The 21960-nt window shown below is 40.5% G+C and overlaps 2 protein-coding genes across 8 annotated transcripts in view; one reads left to right on the top strand and one right to left on the bottom strand.

Annotated features, from left to right (window-relative positions):
- Window positions 1-94: 94 nt before the first annotated feature.
- hnrnph1 (heterogeneous nuclear ribonucleoprotein H1) lies at window positions 95-5896 on the bottom strand. The gene is made up of 11 exons (XM_078260929.1): window positions 5788-5896; window positions 4568-4663; window positions 4326-4481; window positions 4096-4239; window positions 3000-3138; window positions 2099-2280; window positions 1819-1931; window positions 1546-1681; window positions 1368-1451; window positions 1101-1193; window positions 95-889 (listed from the first exon to the last, which is right to left on the bottom strand). Exons 2-11 carry the CDS (start codon window positions 4647-4649, stop codon window positions 786-788), a joined length of 1233 nt encoding a protein of 410 aa, XP_078117055.1. The 5' UTR covers window positions 4650-4663; window positions 5788-5896; the 3' UTR covers window positions 95-785.
- Window positions 5897-10039: 4143 nt separating this feature from the next.
- The window catches only part of ankhd1 (ankyrin repeat and KH domain containing 1), a 29660-nt gene continuing 17739 nt past the window's right edge, over window positions 10040-21960 (top strand). For 2 of the 7 annotated variants that reach the window (XM_078260923.1, XM_078260922.1), the window contains exons 1-7: window positions 10040-10495; window positions 13641-13794; window positions 20327-20483; window positions 20713-20860; window positions 21043-21190; window positions 21280-21513; window positions 21640-21734. In XM_078260923.1, coding sequence (XP_078117049.1) covers window positions 10217-10495; window positions 13641-13794; window positions 20327-20483; window positions 20713-20860; window positions 21043-21190; window positions 21280-21513; window positions 21640-21734 — 1215 coding nt within the window. In that variant the 5' untranslated portion in view covers window positions 10040-10216. Of the gene's footprint in view, window positions 10496-13640; window positions 13795-20326; window positions 20484-20697; window positions 20861-21042; window positions 21191-21279; window positions 21514-21639; window positions 21735-21960 lie in introns of all 7 variants that reach the window. The other 5 variants (XM_078260921.1, XM_078260920.1, XM_078260926.1 and 2 more) reach the window with 4 other exon arrangements.

Here is a 21960-nt window from a genome sequence, read left to right as displayed (position 1 = left end):
AACCATTTTCCTAATTGATGTGGGAATGGTGACCAAAAGTTTTTTTTAATCCGAAATATTTGATAAATGAATAAAGCCTCCTTTTTTTGCAATGCTTGTTTCAATTAGATATTCCAGACTAGTTTATTCACTTTGTGCACAGGAAATACAAATAGCATTTGAAGCAGTAGAAACCTTCGTGTCAGCAGATTTTAAATTCACTTGCCCTTGACATAGCCCTCAGCCACAAAAAAAAAAAGAACTAACAGTCACACTTTAAGAAAACAAAACATGCTCTGATCATGTGAAGTCCTAAATTCATTCAAACATTTTTGACTGGAAATAAAAAAGACTAAACACTATGTAGACGGTGAAACGGTTATAAACACCAGAAGATACCAGATACTTTCGGACTTCTTTGTTCATGCACTCACACATTGAAACTAATGTTAAATGCCACCAGTACAGGATGAGTAAACCTTGGGGAACAGCCAGGTTTTGAAGAACAAATAACACAAAAACGGCACACTTCCTGGAAATGAAAATTTAAAGCATTGTTTCGGTTATGTGTCAAATCTGTGAGGAATGGGGAAGAAACAGCATTTCTGACACTCATTGTGACACCAGATGATCTTACTTCTCTCTGAAGATCATATACATACTTAAAAAAAATACAAACCCTACCCCCTCAATATTTTAACCTCACCTGACCCTACCCTATGTTTACTAGGTGAGACTTGCGTTTCCAGTCCTGCCAGCAAAATGCTGAGTTTAAAAAAAATAACATCAAATTAAGAAAGAAAAATCTACATTCCCCATCCCCCGCCCAGTCCATTCATAGAGCCTCTGCTTCCTCCTCCGCCGCCACCGCCGCCGCCGTAGTAACTGCTTCCCATTCCGCCCTGGTTACCTAACAAGAGACGGAGAATACACACAATAGGACCGAGGAGTTCCTCAAGGAGTCATACAAAGAAACACTGCATTTCTGTCCTTCAAGGAAGAACAAATCATGCCAAAGTTTTGTACAAAGGCTTCTCTGTGGTGCATATTAATACTTTAGTGCCACAAATAGGTTTGACGACAGCAGGTTGTACTTTAGGGTGGATGTAGAAGACACTCACTGTAATCACTGTAGCCGCCCATATTGCCCTGACTGCTGTATCCACCAGAGTAGCCTGAGCTCAGCTGACCACCGCTGTAAGACGACTGGTTCCCTGTAGGGAGGACAGATCACATCGGGTTCAGTGGGACGTTACAAAATGGTAATTATTACCTAGATGATGTACTGTGGTGCTGATTTTGTGAAGCCATTGCTTGCCCAAGCATCAAGGCCAAAAACATTTTGTGCAACGCCACTAGTCTCGCAACATCCCATTACTGAAACTCACCCATGCCACCCATCATCTGGCTGCTATACGCTCCGTTACTGCCGCCTGCTGTTGAGTTCAAGAACAGCTCCACATAGCGGTGCTCTGAGCGGGAGAGAGAGACAAACCGTGAACATCATTAAGAACATCTACATATACGGGGGGGGCACGTGGTAAAGCCACTTATTTTAAAACTTACGCATGTTAGCTTTGTCTTTGGACATGGCTGCCACAGCATCCTCGTGTGTTGCAAACTCTACATCTGCCTCCCCGGTTACCCTGCCATCTGGGCCGATCTCAATATGGACCCGCACTGGATTCAATGGCGAGAAGAACTAAGACATACAAACGACGACAAATTAACACATTTGTGTAAAAGTGCAGCCTTAACATCAGCAATATGCACCGAGTAAAGAAAATGTCAGCAATCCAGTCGTTTTGCAGATCATTTGCAGTAGCTCCTCTGACTTACATTGTAGATGTCTGTCTCTGAGGCTCTGTACGGCAGGCCCCTCATGTGGACACAGTGGCCTGTTGTGCTCTGGAAGGAAGAGCCGCCATCGCCATACCGTCCATCTGATACACCTGAATACATGGAATTGAGATTAACACGAGGTCTTGCGAGGACTTTACGTCCTAATCAGATTATCCATTTCATTGTATCGCACAGTGTCAGCATGAAGGGACATAGGGTGGGCGATTATCTGAAACAATTGCACAGGTTAAAGAGCTTCAGTCCGCTCGACACCCACCTCCTCCTCCGTAGCCTCCGCGACGCATTCTGTCATAGGATCCCCCTCGGCCCATCATGTTGTAGCCGCGGCCACCAGAGGGCCGGTCATAGGGGCCGGGTCTCTGCATGCCCATGGGCTTTCGCTGGGGTTCGTAATGTGTCCGCACCTCAGCGCGGCTACTCTTGAAGATCTCAATGTACCTAAGAGCATAGAGATACCACAATGAGGGCATGGAGAATGGACCGGGCAAGGCTGCATTTGCTCAACAATAAAGAAACTGGGCTATGCAGATGCTGTCATGGTGTAGTCCATAGGTAGTAATATCTTTGAGTGCTTAGTGATAGTTTAGAGAAAAAGAACAACGTATTAACTGAGTTGCAAAAATTAAGCTGTCCAAATTGAGAAGGGCCTTATTAACTTTTAACACTATCTCTGATTCAATAGAGCGTCCTGTGTCCTTGCCATGACAGCCATTGTACTGGTTTTAGAGGGACAGAGAGGGCTCCAGCCCTTCTGCAACTCACTCTATAAGCATTACCTGTGACAGTGGGCTCCAGATCCATGTGTACAGTGGCCCTCTGATTTTACCACCAGGGAGACTCCTTACCATTTATCAACAACCATGACTGATGTTTAGTGCTGAGACACCATTTGTTCTCAAAATTAAGCATGTACTCTAATTCACGATTCGTGTCATACTTGTGAATGGTGCCCAAGCATTAATCTTCCCATTGAACATAGTGAATGTGTGGCGTATTTGAGTCTAACATGGAAACTTGTGTATGCATGTGTGGTAAACATTACATATGCTTAAATTAGCCAAGGTTAATGTTGTGTCCGTTTTGCATTTGGTTCAGATGTTGAGGGTGCACACCATAAGAAAAGCAACTTATCCAGCCAACCAACCAACCATCCCCACCTGTGCCCTATTCTTTCCTTGTGTTTCTTTAGAGCCTTTTCAGCTATATCCTGTGAAGCAAACTGCACGAAGGCCTCCCCCGTACTCCTCCCCTGGATGTCCACCGGCAATGTTATCCCATTTGGCACGATTTCCAACCCTTCAACCCAAGGACAGATAACCCCAGCAGGGGACATATTAAATCACATGCCCAATCACAGAGAGAACTTTCTCTAAAGAGAGAGATAAAACTTATGGAAAACTCTATACATCATCACACATACCAGGTCAGTTTTTAATCAATGACTGGCCATTTAAACAACTTATGTTTACTGTATTTTGGGGATAAAATAGAAATGAGAGGACAGAGGAAGAATATGGAAAAGGGCACTGTGCGGGACATCGGGCTAGTATTGGTGTGTTGATGAAGAGAGAAAAAGATCCAGGTGGGTGACATGAGTTAAAATTACTGTTTGCTCATTAGAAACTAATGTAAGACTTGCTAGCTATCTATCTAGCTAGCTAGCTATCTATCTATCTATTATAACAAAAATGTATTTAAATGACAAGGGTGTGAGTAAATGGGGGGAAAAGGAAACAATGATACTGGGGTAAGAGACTCTTAATCAGTGATGAGTAAGACCCATCAGTTAATTACCAGTAGGCACAGACAACTTAAACATTTCACTACACCGTTTTACAATCAGACCAATCAAAGAGAAAGAAAAAAAAAAAAAGTGATGAAAATGGGCTTCAGATGGATAGGATAGGCAAAGATGGGAAAGGGTGCTTGCATTAACAGAGTTCTGCCATTGAGCTAAACAAAGTCTTCAAATAATTCCTCCTTTTAAAAATTCTAACTAGCTTCCTTTTCTGGCGTCATTTCCTCACCGATAACAAATCCCAAAAGAGGAATTTTACTATGCTACGATGTAATAACATACAGTAGGTTATAAACATTTTCCAATGGCATATTGGCGTCTTTGTAAAATCAGATGAAGAATTGGCAAGTGTCCATAGGAGAAACAAGAAAAGGAAGATAAAAAATAAAATACGTATCACCGACTTACATTGAGGCAAGTTAACAATTAAAACACTGAGCAAGGCTTTTTCTTACCTGAGAAAAACTGGACGATCTCCTCCTTGCTGCAGCCAAAAGGAAGGCCTCGGAGCCGGACGAGCCCGTCTCCTGCCGTTTCTGGACAGTTTGGACCTGTGTGCTTCATGACCCAGTCCATCTCCACATTGTTGGATTTAAAAACTGCATCATAGGACATAGAACAATCAGCTATCGCAGCATGAAGTTGAGACAATTCACAAAACGGAGTTGTAAGCGGTTGTACACACCCTCTACATATCTGTGACCCATAGTTTCTCTGTCCTTCTTCACAGCAATCTTCAGGTCTTCCTCGGTCTCCAACTCGACAAATGCCTCTCCGCTGGGACGACCCTCTCTTGTGTAGGTGAAGTGGATGCCACCTCCATTGCTGATGACTTTGCAATCTGCATATGATAGTTATATTATCAAATCACTTCTGATTGCTAAAGTATATTCTTAAACATTGTAATATATATATAGAAATACCTACCTGAGAAAAACCTCTGTACTTCATCCACTGAGCAGGACCAAGGGAGACCCCTGATGCGTACTACGTATCCCTCATCAGCCATGACTGTCACAATCCCTGCAAAAAAATAAATCTATATTATCCTAAGTATGCGAGATTAGCACATATTACTATATAGATAATGCCTTCAAACCAGAGGTCACTGGTGCCTGTACAGGTGGGCGGTATGGATACAATCTTCTGTCATGGTATTATTTATCACGATATAAAGCAAGTGTATGTGCCGATTTTCCTCATGTAGTTTATTTTCTGAATTTTCTTTGTTCCATGTCAGCACTTTTCTCAGTGTCCTGCTTCACATGGATCCCTACATCCGAGGAATTTACTGGTATGTTGCATGTAACGTTAACGTTATAAAGTTACTATATTGGTGAAATAGGCTAAGGTATTACTTTATTGGACTAAAATAGTGAGTTTTCTCGCTACACTGAAACTAAAAATCTTTCAGACGCCGTTTTATTCGCGGTTTACCTTTTACAGGGTAAAAAGGTTCAACATCTTCAACTTCTACACAGGCGTCTTGTAGTGAGTTGCATAGAATAATGTAAATTAGTTGGCAGCGCCATCTTGAGGCCGTTTGATTGTGCTAAATGTTAGCATGTATGCTAACGTTAAAACAAAACAAAAACTTGGATTTCGTGGCTTTTCCCTGCTACAAAGAAAGTTGCCGTCTAAAAACAAAAATCGCAAGCAGTTGTCACAATTGCCTTATTCCCAACTCTCCCTCGCGAAAAACCGACCACTTTATAAAAAGCGCGAACCGGAGTCGTTCCTAGCTCACGTTAGCGACACAACTATGTGCAGCTAAGTTGCTTTCATCCCATAACATTTCTGGCGTTGAAGCGTTTGGATATAGCTATGTTGTACGTTAAGAGTTAGCAGAAGCCACATTATGAGTAAATACATTGGGACCGCATTCGTTTTCGACAGGATGCGTAGCTAGCCTTCAGCACGCTCACTACCGCACCCAGACACAGGAACAAAGCGGCCCTCTCACCCGGCGCCATGTTATCAGCGTTAACACTTAGGTAGCTAGCTCTGACGCTAGCATTCGCTAAATAACGGTATTATATTATAATCTGATTCACACACCGGCAGCTATGTTATGCTGTTAAAGTATGAAAAGTTAGCATTGCGTTTAGGTAAGGAACATTAAACAATAGTCGCATTAATCAATTTACCTGATACAAGCGTAGATACAACACGAGTTTGTATGACCAGTTCTGCGTGATGCAGCTGAAACCTTGCGCTGGGTTGCCAGACCTCTCCAACTATCCCCCTTTCGGGGACTACATACTCTCGCGTTGCCAGACCTTCCTCCACGCAGCATTCCGGGATGGGAGAGAACCCTCTGTTTCAAATTGAAACACAATCACGTTATTCATCATCATCAAACTATTTAAATACTATTGTTACCAATAGTAGTATCTTGCTGTGTTTTGAATTGTATCAAGTTCCAATAATACACTGCCATGTGTCCATGAATGAGGCAAAGGTCTGTGATTAGGCTACTTCACATCTGTAGCATTGACTGTAATATTAACAGTCTAAGGTCTGTAGCAGGACAGTTTATCTTGATGTGAAGTGAGAATATTACAGTAGGCACCTGTGTTTTTCAGATAATGATAAGATATATCAGATAAAATCTTTATGTGAAATCAGTATGACTAAAATGACAAAATTGTTTGGCGAGACTAGAATACAGCGTCTTATTTTACTTTTCACCCTTTCTCTAACTGGGAATGTTGGTATTGACCAGTGGTGGACTGTAACTAAGTATATTTACTCAAGTACTGTACTTAACTACAAATTTGAGGTACTTGTACTTTACTTAGTTTATGTCTTTTCTTTTCATGCCACTTTCCACTTCTAATCCACTACATTTCAGAGGGAAATATTGTACTTTCTACTCCATTACATTAATCTGACAGCTTTAGTTACTTACAAATTAAGATTTTTGCTCACAAAACAATTTAAGTTTATAAAAAACAATGTTTTATTGTAAATTAAACTACCCAACAATATATAGGCATATACAGCTGAAATATTTAGACGATTAAACACTGTGTCCAGTTTCTAAAATGTGAGTTTTCTGCATTGAGTACTTTTGCTGATGATACTTACATACTTTTACTTAAGTAACATTTTCAATGCAGGACTTTTGTGTGGTATTAGTACTTTTGTTAAAGTAAAGGATCTGAATACTTTTTCCACCACTGGTATAATTGACAGTGGTAGAAGTACAAATTTTTTCCTGAAGTAAAAGGTAAGTATAGGTAAAAGTAGTAAACCGCAAAATAGGCTACAAGTCCTGCATTCAAATGTTTACTTAAAGTAAATATTTGAAGAGAGGAATTATCAGCACAATGTTCAAACTTCAATTTACAAAAACAAAAAAACGCCAGAATTTGAAGTAGAATGTGACCTCTTCCTGCAGCTCTGTCTAGCTCCTCCCATTAGGTGAGCTCGGGCACCAGCTTCATACAGTAACATTTAGAGTGATCATTCATTTCATCCCGATGGCACTGTCCCGTTTTCTTTGTAAAGGCTCTCTCTCTCTGAAATGACCTGTGATTGGCCACAGTCTCCAGTCACAGGCTAGATTTTCAACAGCCTGAAAACAGAGCCAAGGAGGAGGTGCAGAAGTCTAGTCCTCTCTCAAAACACTTGAAATACAATATGCTGAAAGATTATTGTGTAACTTTTGCCCAACAACACCAAAAATAAAACTGCCGCCCCAGCTTTAATGTCCGTAAGGTGGAGCTTTTAACTCTTAATAGGCTATAATTCTAAAAAGTTTAATGAAAAAAAATACATTAAATTTTAATTGTGATATTTTGTGAGTACAATTTGAATCTGCAACGTAACTAGTAACATTTTTCTGTCAGGTAAATGTAGTAGTACAATGTTTTCCTGTGAAGTAGAAGTAAGTCAGTAGTTTACAGTGGGGTTGCATATTAGGCCTTAGTGCTTTTGTGGCCTTCTGTAAGTTATTTCAGGGTACAATGGTTCTGGAGAAAGCTGCAAGCAGCAATAGGCCTACCGGAGGTCAAGCCATCGTCCTGTACCGAACAGGTACGTTTTGAAGGGGTAGCTACTGCACTAGTATGTTCAAATCAGTAGACTGTTCAAATAGACAGAATGTGTGGGGTTTTTATACAAACCTGGCAACCCCAGCTGAATAACCAATCACTTCCGACTGGCCTGCGTCCACGCCCAAAAATTATGACGTTGCGCATGAGGCCCTGGGCTGGCCGGGTGCATCTCTGGCCTTCATATCCAATTGACCCTGTTTACAGTGGTCAGTAACTTGTCACGCTTTTCATCTTCTTTTAAAGTAGAATATGTATCCTTAGGCAACAACAAGGCTAAAAGAAGCTTGCTTATTAAAGCCAAAAAAAAAACAAAAAACTTGTAGCTAAAACCCACTTAGTAAGACAACTCATAGATTTTGGAGTTGTTGTGATGATGATGAAGATGATGATTAATATGATGATGTGTAATAGTAATCTAGTTAAGCTTATTTAGCCTTGGTTGTTGGTTTTGGTGACAAATGTGACTGAATGATCATCAGTCATCATCAGTCATCATCATACAGATGTGAACCGGCAGCAAGTAATAAAAGTAAGCCACATATACATGTTGAAACCCTTTGTAAGGATTGACGCAGTTTGTAAGGATTGATGCAGTTTCCCTTCCTTCAGCAACTTCAGCAGTGCCCTCAAGCAAGGCACTTCACCTCCTCCTGCTTTAGAGAAGCTGTTTAGTGGCCAATGGCATTATAATAATCGTAACCTCCAGGAAATTCATTTGTGTATCCCAGAGGTAGAAAATCCTGGGTTTTTATTTTGTGCTTTATATATATATATATATATATATATATTCCTAATATCATTTTAGTTGGAAACGTTTCACTCCGCAAAAGTATATTAGAGTTACCACTGCCTGGACCATCATTAAAATACTGCTAGGTCACTATTAATGAATTATTAATTTCACATTCTACAGTGCATTTACGTTGGATTCTAAGGTAGAGTTTAGGTAATAGACATGTTTACTTTTACGTTAGCAAACTTTCAAGTACAGGAGTTCTCATGGGGTACTTTTATACTGCAATATTGCTGCTTATTACTTAAGTTAAGGATTCAAATAGATATTCCAATACAGGTACATGTATGAATATGAAACACATGATTTTTAAAAGAACATGGATGGTCACACATAATAATTATAAGGATAGAGTGTCAATGTGTTAGTTTGCTACATTTTACTGCAAAAAGCTGAAGCCATTTACTGATGTTATTTAGTGTTTTAAGTCTCACAGAATCCAGATAGCCTAGACGTATTTTTTTAAGCATTACCCATTTCCTAGGAAGAAACCAGAATCATTGCAATGAGACCTGACACTGTTTGATTACGCAATCGCAAGAGTTCAACCAAAAAAGTGTTTTCATCAATGAAATACACCTCTTTTAGCACAGCCATTTTCCCTTACCTGATAATAAACATATAAGTAATAATAACATATAAAAAGCAAAGGCATTTTAGGAACTTTGTTGAGTGAGGCAATTTTCACTCAGGGCCAATTGGTTTTCATGGTTCATGATGGACAGTCAAGAAAGTCGGTGGTTGTTATGCAAAGTTCAAACCAAATTCACTCACTGGGGTCAAAGTAAAGACTTTTAAATTTGTGAGTACTTTAACATTATTTTTTTGCACCAGAGGGCCACTTCGAGGAAGTGTGTATATTCCAGTGGTTTAGAAATTAAGTTCTTGATTTTTGTGGGTGAAGTCACTGATGAAACTCCTGTGTATTACTGTCTCTATTACCTAAGATACCTAGGCCTTCACAATAGGTTAAATAATATAATAGAATTGCGTGTTGCTTATTTGCAGCAAAACATCAAACAAGTGTGATTATGATTCAGAGTGACCATTGTTTTTTTCTTGTTTTTCTGTGTGCGGGTTTATGTTTTGTCTCATGTCATTGCCCCTTAAAAGATACTCCTTTATTTCTTCAAATTCTAATCTTATTCATCTAAATCCTCACTAACACAATAAAGCCAGTTACATATTTAATTTGTGACGTTGAGCTATTTACTGATATTCATTGTCATTCTAAATTACATAAAATGCGTGATTAAAATGAACAACAGGTATCAATTGACTCTCACTGTAGGCCTTTTACATACGTGATTTCCCAATAAGAGTTTACATGAACTAGTAAAGCTAGCTACCAGTTAAGTTGGCCTACCATGTCAAGTCTTGACGTTCGTTCTACAGCCTCGTGATATTGGTAAACCTAACATGACGTTGCGGTCTCAAGTTTGACAAGCATTAACTTCGACCAATTGAAAACAGAGCTTTTTTCTGTTCAACCAATAGGGGTATCGGGATTTTCTACAGAGGCGGCCATTCTCAGAAACAGTGCGTATCGGGTTAGGTTGTTAGAAAGTTAATGGCTGGGGGAAAGAGATCCTCCTCAACCCTCGCTTCGGGAGAGTTTCTGGATTCCCTGAAGTAAAATCACGCAAATATCCTAAAAAAAGGGACTGGACGGACGTTTAAGTCAACAACTAGCTCGTGAACACACGTATCGTGAACATAAGTATGCAGGATGCAGTAGCCGGGACGGCAATGCTGACGGACGGCTTCGAGGACGAGATTGACTCGGTGACTCCTCGCTCCCCAGTGGCAGGGATGGGGGTAGGAGCGACATCAGGAGGAGTCGGACTAGGGGGCATTGGAATTGGTGTAGGTGGAAAGAAAGTACGTTTGTACGGCGAACCAGGTGGGCCTGCAGCAGAAAGACTGGATTTCAAACTAGCGGCTGCGGCCGTCCTCTCCTCGGGTCCAGGATCCGGCAGCGACGAAGACGAGGTTTCAGAGGTAGCTACGCTAGGCTAAGCTAGTAAGCTAAGCTAACCAGAGAGCTAGGCAACATTCCTCTTCTAGCGCGAGCTGGCGGCTAGCTAGCCAATTAGCTCGCAGTTGGCAACCACCCCCTCCCAGGCCGCTGAAATTACGTAAAATAAGCCTGCACTTTAATCAAACAACACCTCTTGCCAGTTCAGGTGCTTATGGGGTGTCTGATGTCGATAATGTTTGGTGAGGCACGAGCAGTTGTTCACGCTGAGCAGCTGAAATGTTTTATTTATGCAGCGCAGGCTGTGACCACGGCCTAGCTCGGGTGGAAGAGACGACGGCCTCGTTCGGTGCCGTCTCGCAACACCCATCACAAGTTTGCAGCTCTTTCAACAGCTTTCCAGCCACAGCAAATGGAAGATGCCCGTGAACCCAGGGACTCACACGGCCAGCTAACTATCTGCCATGTCGTAGTTGTGGTGCAATTACGTCACTTTTCCAAATCATGTAAATTAACGTTAACTTCGATCGTCCCTCAGCTAACTTTTCGATACGTATAGATTATGCTTTTCCTCGCAGAACTCCTCTACTTTTGGACCGTCGGTGTTGACAAATAAACCACTTTTTTCATCCTTCACCTCTTTCGACTAGGCAGCCAACCAGTACTGTTAACTTGATTTGCGTTGTCACAATTGAGAGCAGCTAGAGTTCAAGTTGAGGGTTGTCCAACTTTCCATGTGCTGGCAGCACACACGGGGACAGGTGTGATGGCATCTACTCCTCAGCTTAACATACTTTAGACACGTTTTATATTAGCTCAGATGGATACATAAACTATACAAAATATTTGTCGCTACAGCACTAATTTCAAAGTCACCTAAACATCACCTTTGTAGATGGACAATAATGTGACACAACCTTTCACTGAGGAATTTTCACAAAATATTCAAAAGGTTACTATGTCATAACCAAACCACTTTTACGGCATGTCTTGTCCAATGTGAGCTGTCATCATTAAGATATTCAGACTTCTCAGCCATGATATTGTCGTGTAATCGAGTTTACCATGTCATATGACTGCAGCAGACACAGGAATCGCGACCGATCAGACTGCTAGAAAGCAAATATGTGATTTGCACAAACGTATCAAAGGTCTCAGATTAATGACATTTTAATTCTAACGTAATATTCAATGTCATCTAAAAGATGATGCAGTATTTACTGTCAGAAACGCTGTAAATCAAGGAGCTGAGCAATGCACATTACCTGTTGAGCTGTCTCTATTATACTTAACTAATATCTGACCAAAGTGGCATCTGTCTGAAACATACTACAGCCATGCCTTTAAGAATGTCAGCTTACCAATGTCAATATAGCATGGCCATTTTTGTCTGAGCATCAGCTGTGTAGTAGCAGGAGGAGATAATATCAAGTTTGACAATTGCATCTTGCGCATTGTAATTGAATCAGATTGCAAATGTGTCCTCCGTGTCATGTTTCTTATCTCACCCAGCCTACTATATAAGCCTGAAAGGGAGCATTTGTTGTGGTGTTTTACTCCAGAGGAGAACTCGCTGCTCTGGGCAGTAGCTAAAATCTGAGCCCCAGGATTAAGCAGATGCCATTCTAGGCCTTTCCAGCTCTCTGGATACCAACACTCTGGGAACTGTAGTTCATTAATAGGGGAGACTGATGTCCATTGTTGATTATAAAGGCCTTAGTAGAACTACATCCCCCATGGGTTGTTTTGCTCTGCGTTCCTATGGTATAGCTGAATTCCTCTAAATTGCTGAATGCCGACTCTCCCAACATATGCTCTATGCGCCAGGCCCTGCGTGCCGGCTGCAGCTTATGGATGGACATAGACGGGGATTGTCAGTTTTTTGTCAAAGGTGGTTTTGCAAACTGTTGAGTGATGTGAATGTTTCTAATTTATTTAAAATCTTAATTGTTTAAAATTCTAACCCTCTAGGTAGGCAGACTTAGTGTAATGTCTGTCAAATGTGTCATTCCCACCATACCAGGTCTCCTATACAGGATGAATGATTGACTTTAAAGATTCTCAAGACATAACATAATGTTGCACTTAGGAAGAACAGGTCATCGGTACACTGTAAATAGGGGTTCAATATACCCAGGTGCCAACAGGATGTTCCTTTAGATGAAAACCAAAATACTTTTCTCATAACAAAGTTTTATCTTTAAGGAGAGTTTGAGTTTTTTTTAAATTATTATTAAAAGCTCTAATCTGTAGTTTTAAGTTAGCCTCTCTGTACAGTCTACTTAAATTTCTTATATTGGCTGTGTTATTTTTTTATTGCATAGGTTTATGGAGATACTTTGATGTACTCCACCTGTGTACCTGAATATGTCATGAGTAATTTACACTACTACCTGTGGTGCAACTAAGAAGTTACTAAAGTTCCACCTCTAAAATTTGAAACAATTGGCTAAATATTTATAAGTCAGCTTTAACTTTTTTTTTTGGCATTTGTTTACATTAATAATTGTTTGGTAATGTTCTATTTTTAGAACATTCCTCAATTTTTAATTGTCATCAGATGAAAAACATGTAATCATTATTTTCATCTGTAAACTACCGTACAGTAACATATGTGAATAAAGCTGTAATTTTATATGGTTAAAATATTAATGAATTGACACTGCAGCTACACATGGAAGTAAATAAAACATTGTTGATTTAGTAAAGTTTGTTTTCTTATGTTGACTCACTTGGGGTTTTTGGGGTGAAATAAAATGTTTGTAATACATGATTGCCAACGCTCAGGTATAAGACTGTGCTGCTGTACTTGGGCAGCTGACTCTCAGCTGAATCTCACCATGTGTGCAGGGGTTTTAATTCCTGGCCATAGCATTTCCTGTGCCTTGACTCTCCTATCCCTGTGCTCCTTTTCGCTTTCCCTCCTGGTGAAAGAAACCGTAAATAAACAGAGGCAACATGCCACTTCTATACAGAATAATGGAAATAAGTGATGTTTTAAGCAATATAATACACGTTTTCGCACTTATTCACGAGCTATTCTATATTACAAATATTGTTCAAGGTCTTGACTTTAGATAAATTCCAGTTGTTGATCAGAAATGAACACGAAAACCACTGACAAACGGCTAATGATTGCTCTTTTACCCTCCCCTCTACCACTTCTAGGTGGAGTCATTCATTTTGGACCAGGAGGACCTGGATAACCCCATCATGAAGACAGCGTCAGAGTTGCTTCTGTCCAGCGCCACAGATGGAGTAGATTTGAGGACTGTTGATCCAGAAACACAGGCTCGACTTGAAGCTCTGCTGGAAGCTGCAGGTATGACTGCTTCGTCTTAACTTAATTCAGCTTAACTTGACACATTTTTTTTTTAATTTTTTTTTTTTTTATAGCTGACAGGTATCTCATCGGCCACACCTATTTGTCCTCCAAACTGTCTTGATTTGTGCTTTAACTACATACACTAACTTTACGTAACACCCCCCCTTTTTAAATCCCAACAATAGTTGAGGTCTTATTTTGTATAAGGCCTAAGGCTGAAATGGCAATAGAGAACCCGCCGGTTCTGCGAGTGTCAAATCGGCACACAGTTTGAAAGTGATTTGGGTAAACTAGTTTGATTAGAACTTGTAATCTAGGTGTAAGAAGGTTTTTGTAGATTAATCCATTAGGGCTGGGTGTCCTGGCCTCATTTAGGCTTACGGACATTACCGGGCAGATTAACGCTGCAACACGCTTGAGCCTCCACACAGCATGTAGAGAGTCTGTGTTGAACGGCTAATGGCTAATCTCATACTACTCCCCTTTCTCCCTGACTATTCAGAACAGAAGAGTTGACAATTTACGTTATCCGTTTGCTTAAGATCGGTTACAGCTTGCATAATAATGATGATGATAATACCATGTTTTGTTATATTGATTTGTGAGGTCTCCTATAGTATTAGCAGAGAGAGAGAGCAAGAGAGGAGTGTCCGTATGTAACGGTTGTGGCAGGAAGATTAAGACAGCCTCTCTTCATTCCCTGTATGAACAAAGTAGCCAAATACCAAGCCTGTGAAGATGTCAAGCATCTGGTGATGCTTATGGGTTGTAGACTCCAGGCAATTGTTTATTGCAAAATATTTGCAACCAATTATGAATGTCTTTGTTTGAGGTTATTTTAATTTTTTCAAAACATTTTAGACCCCTATAAATTAGGGTACAGTTTATGAAAAGGGCAACAATATCCATGTTGTTAATCTGATGTGGATGTGAACACCTTCAAATTAAAGATGAATTATGGCACAATTATGACACCTGCGCCCATCTTTGCGCCCATCTTTGCGCCCATGGGCGTGCTGGTCTTACAGGGAGGTGTGTTCATGTGAATTCTTGGCGCATTGCTATCTTGAGGCAGTGGGAAATGATCGTGCCAGTGACCAACAAAAACCTGGTCTAAAGTCAATAGCGCAGCATTTCATTGTTATTTTAACAGCGAATTGGTAAAATGCGCCTAGACTCGTGCACAGCACGTGCACACTATGCTTGTTACACACACACACACACACACAGGGAAGTGCAGCAGCACACAAATATGCAAAAGATTACAAATAAAAAATATTATGGTGCAAATCCGCCATCATAATAGCAAAGTGCCAAGGTACAAACGCGCCTGGCATTTAAAGGGAATGGGAGATGACAATCTGATTTGTTGCATGTTACGCCCAAAACACACCTATGAATTAATGAAGACACTAAGTACAACCCTTTTGAACCATGTGCCTGGCGCACGGGCCCTTTTTTCCGCCATCAAACTAGCAAAAGTGGATTTGGACAGGCCCTAAACGCACCTGTGCCATGCGCTTCACGCCGTTTACGCGATTAGATCGTTAAAATAGGGCCTTGGTGTCAGAAGATATTAAAGGGCTCGGGTGATCTGGTTAAAAACCTTGATAGTGAAAACCCCTAATTATTTGAATAAGGCGACTTAAAATGTATTTTATTTGGTTAGGGATTTTTTGTTTTGTTTTTCAAGCCTGTTGTAAGTAAGTAACTATTCATGCCCAGCAGATCTAACTACAACAAGTGCAAGATGTAAGACAAGTCATCATTATTAATGAAAGCTATTGATGCCGCCTACCATACTTAGGCTAATATCTTCTATTCTCTTGTCAATAAAGCTGTAATGTGATGAAAATGGACAAAACAATCATTGAAGATTGTAGAAGCCGCCTTCATAGCATAATTGTCTATTACATCAACTTTATTAGGTACATCTGTACAATTTGTTGCAATTCAGTAGAACATATCTGCCAGATATTTTACCTTTTGAAGGTTTATAATGTACAGTTTTTGTAGTCTTAAAGCGATAAAGATTATTTTCGCTCGTATTTTTGTAACTTTTTTGACAATGCAGTGGGCATGTTGCTTTCTGCAGCAGTTGACCAGGTGTGCATGGGTGTGAAAATTGACTTTCCCCCGCAAGTTCTTTGTAATAATCACAGTCCTGCAGTCAGTTTGTGCTCCCTGCTGAACTCCATTTTCCTCCGTATTGCCAGCAATGATAGGCAGTGTGTTTTCGGAAAAGAGATGAGAAAAGTGTGACAGAAATCAGCATAGAGTTCTGAACAACAGCCAGGGCAGTGAGACACCGATTGACAGCCCAGTGCCTTAACTTGTAACTCCCTAACGTGCACACCCAGCATGATGACCAACGTTTTGCCCCTAAGACATCTAAAGATATCTTGTACATTTACATTAAAATGTACCAGGTTGAGTTTGTGAACACTAGTGGTGCTTTAGAGCAATGTTGTGATGCACATGTCCATCAATTGTTGGCATTTAGTGCTCTACCAGTGCACGGACAAGGATGCACGTACACGCTGAGCATGGGGGAGACGTGATACACATAACTAACTAGTTAACTGCAGAAAGCAAAAGTTGTTGCTTGTGCCCGAAAAAAATAACAATGTGGCTGTAAAAGAAGAGACTGTTTGTCATCAATAACAATACACAAAATGATACACAAAATATATTTTTCTTTTCTTTTTTCCCCATTCTAGTATGAAAACATAAGTGTAAGTAACATAAGTAAGACATTCATTATACATGTTTATAAGGCCTTAAGGGTACAAACCATGCACTTTGGGGAGTATCATTGAATGTAACTAAAACAGTTTACAGTCGTCATTCCACAGGGTACTTTTAAAGCTAAAGCCCAACCCTTACATATTCTGTTTGGGGATCCTTTGTTGCTCTATGTTTGGAAATGAAATAATGTGGGCAGGCTATCATGATTAAGTCACTTGCAGATTACAATGTCAGCCTAAGATGATAATAATAATAATAAGATTTAATTTGTACCCTTTGTCATATCTTGGCAGTCACAGCTTGCTCGTCTGTCAAACCATAATTTTAATAAATACTACTTAAAACAATATTTGAGCTATACATTATGAAGAGATGTTATTTCAACGTAAATATCAAGTTTATTTCTTAAGATCTATATAATTTATTATGAAAAAACAAATGACTGAAATCAATAATTCCTCGTCAGTCGGGCAGAGCCTTCCCCCCCCATATAATGATAGGGGAAACACTGGTTGGCAACAAATGGCAATTTCAGGGGAAAGAAAAGGCAGTAAAACAAAGTGAAATATAATAAAAATTAACAAATGATGACCCAAAGAATAAAAGTAATGTAAACTCAACCCTGATCTTTTATTGTGTTTAACCAAACAGGTTCAATGGAGGTCCAAGACCTAGTTAATACATAAGTATAAACAATAAAGCAGACATAAAGTGCAAAACAATCAAACACACAAAGGTAGGAGGTTCAGTGCAGTTATGGTCCAGTAATAAATGGCTCCAAAACTAATTTAATGAAGGCAAGTGGACAAAACATTGTAAATCAACTGCAGAGAGAAAATGAGTTCTCATGCTGATAAATGCACTTTACATACAACCCTGGCTAGCATGTTAAAGATCTGTGGCTCTGAACTGTATTTGAACTGTAGAGCCCATAGATGTAGCTGAAAAGCGTGGCCAATGCATTATCTGGTTGTTAATATTCATCAGTTGACCAGTTTATTTCTGCTGTTAAGAAGTAAAGAGGCATTTCTGGTCTTTCACAAGGGGATGTGTTTTCTTCACTGTCAACAAGAGGTAAACGAAGCGTTCAGACTAATTCCTGAACACACATTTTACATCAGTGTTAAAAGTAACTCTACTGACCATAATAAACACCAGAAACTGCAGTAACTCATTAGCTCACGAGCACTAACATTGCTACATCTTACCCACAATGCAACAAGTTCTCCCTGCCACCACTAGAAGCCTACATTTGACCCTTCTTTCCCCCTTAAGGAAGTTATTTGTATGGGAAAGGACACTATAAGTCAGGGAGCGCCCCAGTGAGGGTTGCGTTGATGTTGGAAGCTTTATGTCCGACTAAATAAGCTTTGTTTTGGAGAAGTCATAACCCAATTCACAGATGTGAATTACTTATGAATTATTGTGGGGTTTCATTTGCAGTTTTATTTTTGCTCATTTGTCAGGAAGGTCATGGATTGGGCTAGTTGCAAAGTGGTGTTTCTACATACACAACCCAGCAAGCTGCTATAGGCGAAAAAAGGCAACAAATTCCGTCATTTGACCTCATTTCGGTGCAGCGAATACAATGTTTCCTGTACATCTTTCTGGATATTAACCTGAATATCAAACATGTTTATTCATCACATGTCAAGTCAGTGTGACCCATATGACACAACTACCGTCTTAAACTATGAATTGTGCTACAATTTGCATGTAAATGTCTTGGTGCTGCCAGATTAGTGTAAATGCCTGTTGTATGCGCTTAACAAGATTTGGTATATACACTTCGCCTATTTATTTATTTTTAGCCCAACTAGATAGATCACGTTGTCTGTGTAAACATGTCAGAGTTTTTGGGAGAGCAGTGCAGGAGCAAGTGCTTATGGGTAAACGCACTGTACAGTCCATCATCCTGGATTTGGACGTGATTCCATGGATTCAACACCTTTGTGCTGTGTTGCTATAGGCCGAGGCAGGTCTCACCCAGGAGCTAAGGACGCTTTATGTGGTCAGTTTAAAAAGCTGAAACCAGCCAGCATTAAAACCTGGAGCTGGTATGTTAAGAATAAAAAAAAAGAAAGAAATGCAAGTCATGTGTATTCCTGCCTAGTGAGCCATTTGCTGCATCAGAAAGTTAGTTTATAGATTGACGAACTGATTCATTCATGTCAAAATAACAGATGACGCCTGCTTTTGTTCAAAGATTCAATGAGGTTTAAAGGTGACCTGCTTGCATTTTTGTGTTTGCTGTTCTCAAACAAACGTTTGAACTTTTTAATTAGCATCTTGGATGAAAATGTTTCTTCAGATTGCATAGTGTGTTGGTGGTACAGTGGATAGAGGCTGTTCAGTGGCTCGCCAGTATCCTGTTACAGTTGAAACGCAGCAAAAATATCTGCTCGTACTCCCAAGTCACAGTCTTGACCTAAAGTGAGAGCCCATTGTCTATTTTGCTCATTTAAGGAGTTTATTCTAAATGGGTGACAGTGATTCACAGCCATGTAAGCTGTGTGTTTTTTTTTTTATTTTTTTTTTTAGAAATATACAAACAGGCCATCCAAAAGATTGTTAGAAAACCCTCGCCCTCAATTTGTTTCTTTGTTTTCATCCGACGTATGTGCAGTGTGTCAAACCCCTGCTCAGTCTGTTTTGGTTCAGTGAACTACTTGCGTTTTCCAAGATAAACATCATACATTAAAACATTAACGATCAACTTCCTCGACCTCTTGGTTCCCTCTGCCTTTGGGACTATTGCGAAATCCTTGTCTGAGAGCCGTGCTAAGTTTAGCTTGAGTCGCAGGCCTAGTGGTGGAAACACAGGAGGACAGAAGTACTGGAGCTCACGTCTGCCCGGCTAGTGGGTGGGTTTAGGCGGAGGCCGAAAAAGTTCAAAGCCAACACTTTTTTCTTCTTGATTCCTTTTTTACACATGCCTTTTAAAACATACACACACACACACACCCCACAAAGACTTGACTGGTTTCATTACTTAGGAAATGGTCCTTGTTCTATCTTCTGAAAAAGATCTTTCGATGTAGGCCATTGGCAAAAGCTGTTTATTTCCTCCTGCTTGCTCTTACCTTTTGTTCCCGTCTTCGGCGTTTCTTCTCTTTCATGACAAACGTGCATACACAAACACATTTTTCTCTCCTATGGCATTTTGCTTTTCTCCCAGCTGTGTTTTTCTCTCTTAACCACTGTCTCCAGTTTCTGTTTTCTCCCACATTCACTGCCTCTTACCCATCTATAATTCACACAAGATGAAACGTTTTTCTCTTCAACCATTAACAGCCTGAACCTATATCTACTAGCCTATAGGACAAACAATCCCCTCCCTCCCTCCCTATATTCATTCAAATTCTGGTCACAGATATGTTCTTACCTGGACATTCCCATAGTAACCCAGCAGATATTGTTTTGTACCTTCTCATTTGACCCGTCAACATTTTTATTTATCAATTTATATATATATATATATATACTATATATATATATATATATATATATATATATATATATATATATATATATGAGAGAGTGTTATGAATCATAGATGGTGTACTGAAAGTAGTGAAAAAAAAGATATTAAGCCACATTAACAAATGCTTGTGTGTGTTTTCTGTGTGTGATTTTCTCTTTTCTCCTCTTTGTGTATGCTGCTACTAACCCTGGATTGGATTGGCTGGACTGGACTTGCTTCTTCATCTGGTCTGGTGTGGTTGTGCTCCCCTGTGGTTTGCCTTGCCCTATGCACCTCTGCCCTTTTGGTGTTCGGCAGGCATAGGTAAACTTTCCACTGCCGATGGTAAAGCTTTTGCAGACCCTGAGGTGCTACGGCGACTGACGTCATCTGTGAGTTGTGCCCTGGACGAAGCTGCAGCCGCCCTGACCCGCATGAGAGCTGAAAACACGCTCAACGCCGGCCAAGCTGACAAGTATGTATCTCGCCCATACTGACACTGGCATATGCCAGTTTGTCTTGTACACACTTTCACCTAGTAATGCATTATTACATCCTAGTATAGTCATTCTCTTTTCTGTCGAATCAGTACAGTGTGCATGTCTGTGCGTGTTGGCTCCTTTGGAAGTGCTTGCGTAAATGTGAGGCGTATGTGTGTTCACCTGTCACAGTGGCAGTAATTGTAGCAGTCTGGTTATTTTCAGCCGTAGTTTAGCAGAGGCGTGCTCAGACGGGGATGTCAACGCAGTGCGCAAATTGCTCGACGAGGGACGGAGCGTCAATGAACACACAGAGGAAGGGGAGAGCCTGCTGTGCCTCGCATGCTCAGCTGGCTACTATGAACTAGCACAGGTATGCGAAAGCAAGGTTGCAGTGGGAAGTGATGTGGCATCATTTTGATTTACAGTCTGTAGTGCCTGTACACTGAAGCAACCTTTCTGCAAAGATAAAATAATGATGGGATCACTGGCTGATTGTTGTGGTTACAAGCCCCCATGCTTGTTTCTTAATATCATTTCATCTTTCATCCTTAGGTGTTGTTGGCCATGCATGCCAATGTGGAGGACCGGGGCATCAAGGGAGACATAACGCCCCTTATGGCTGCTGCCAGTGGAGGTTATGTCGACATCGTCAAACTGCTTCTTGTCCACGGGGCAGATGTTAACGCACAATCGTCTACAGGTAAAACCCCTCTTCATTGCTCTGCATTTATGATTATTTTCTTTTACACTCTGTTTTACACTCAGGTTAATTTCTCCGCTGTTTTCCAGGCAACACAGCTCTGACGTACGCATGTGCCGGTGGCTTTGTGGATGTGGTGAAGGTGCTGCTAAAAGAGGGTGCTAATATTGAGGACCACAACGAGAACGGACACACACCTCTAATGGAGGCGGCCAGTGCTGGCCATGTAGAAGTGGCCAGGGTACTCTTGGAGTATGGCGCCGGCATCAACACGCACTCCAATGAGTTCAAGGAGAGTGCTCTCACACTCGCCTGCTACAAAGGTCAGAACTCAAATATAGTGTGTGTCCTGTTGATTACCTTATTGAGGTTTCTTTTCATTAACAGGCTCTTTATTCATACTTAGTGACAGAGGGTTTAGAAAATGGGTTTTTGTTTGTCTTCTGCAGGTCACTTAGACATGGTGCGTTTTTTGTTGGAGGCCGGAGCAGACCAGGAACATAAAACGGATGAGATGCACACAGCACTGATGGAAGCGTGCATGGTGAGCATCTGACCCAAACCATTACCTAAATGTTTTCTTCTGTTATTTCACACTGCCTCTTGTTTTATATTTGCTTGCATTTTGTTTCAAACAAATATTGACTTCATTTTAGTAAAAATTAAGTTTAATATTTTTGACTCTGTTTTTAAGTTCAAATTTAATCGCCAACATCATCAAAATTGTCATTTGTAAAGTCACATTGTGTATCTACAGACTACCTTTTGTA

The sequence above is a fragment of the Sander vitreus genome, chromosome 10, assembly GCF_031162955.1.
Source record: "Sander vitreus isolate 19-12246 chromosome 10, sanVit1, whole genome shotgun sequence".
In the NCBI taxonomy this organism is placed as follows: domain Eukaryota; kingdom Metazoa; phylum Chordata; class Actinopteri; order Perciformes; family Percidae; genus Sander; species Sander vitreus.
This window is presented reverse-complemented; position numbering and strand designations above follow the sequence as displayed.

Bases quoted from the DNA above. Each gene is read 5' to 3' on its own strand.
- hnrnph1 (XM_078260929.1), bottom strand. From the start codon at position 4,649: ATGGCTGATGAGGGATACGTAGTACGCATCAGGGGTCTCCCTTGGTCC. The intron at 4,482-4,567 runs GTAGGTATTTCT...TATCATATGCAG, and splicing joins AGTACAGAGGTTTTTCTCAG to ATTGCAAAGTCATCAGCAAT. The intron at 2,281-2,999 runs GTGGGGATGGTT...CTATGCTCTTAG, and splicing joins AAGGAAAGAATAGGGCACAG to GTACATTGAGATCTTCAAGA.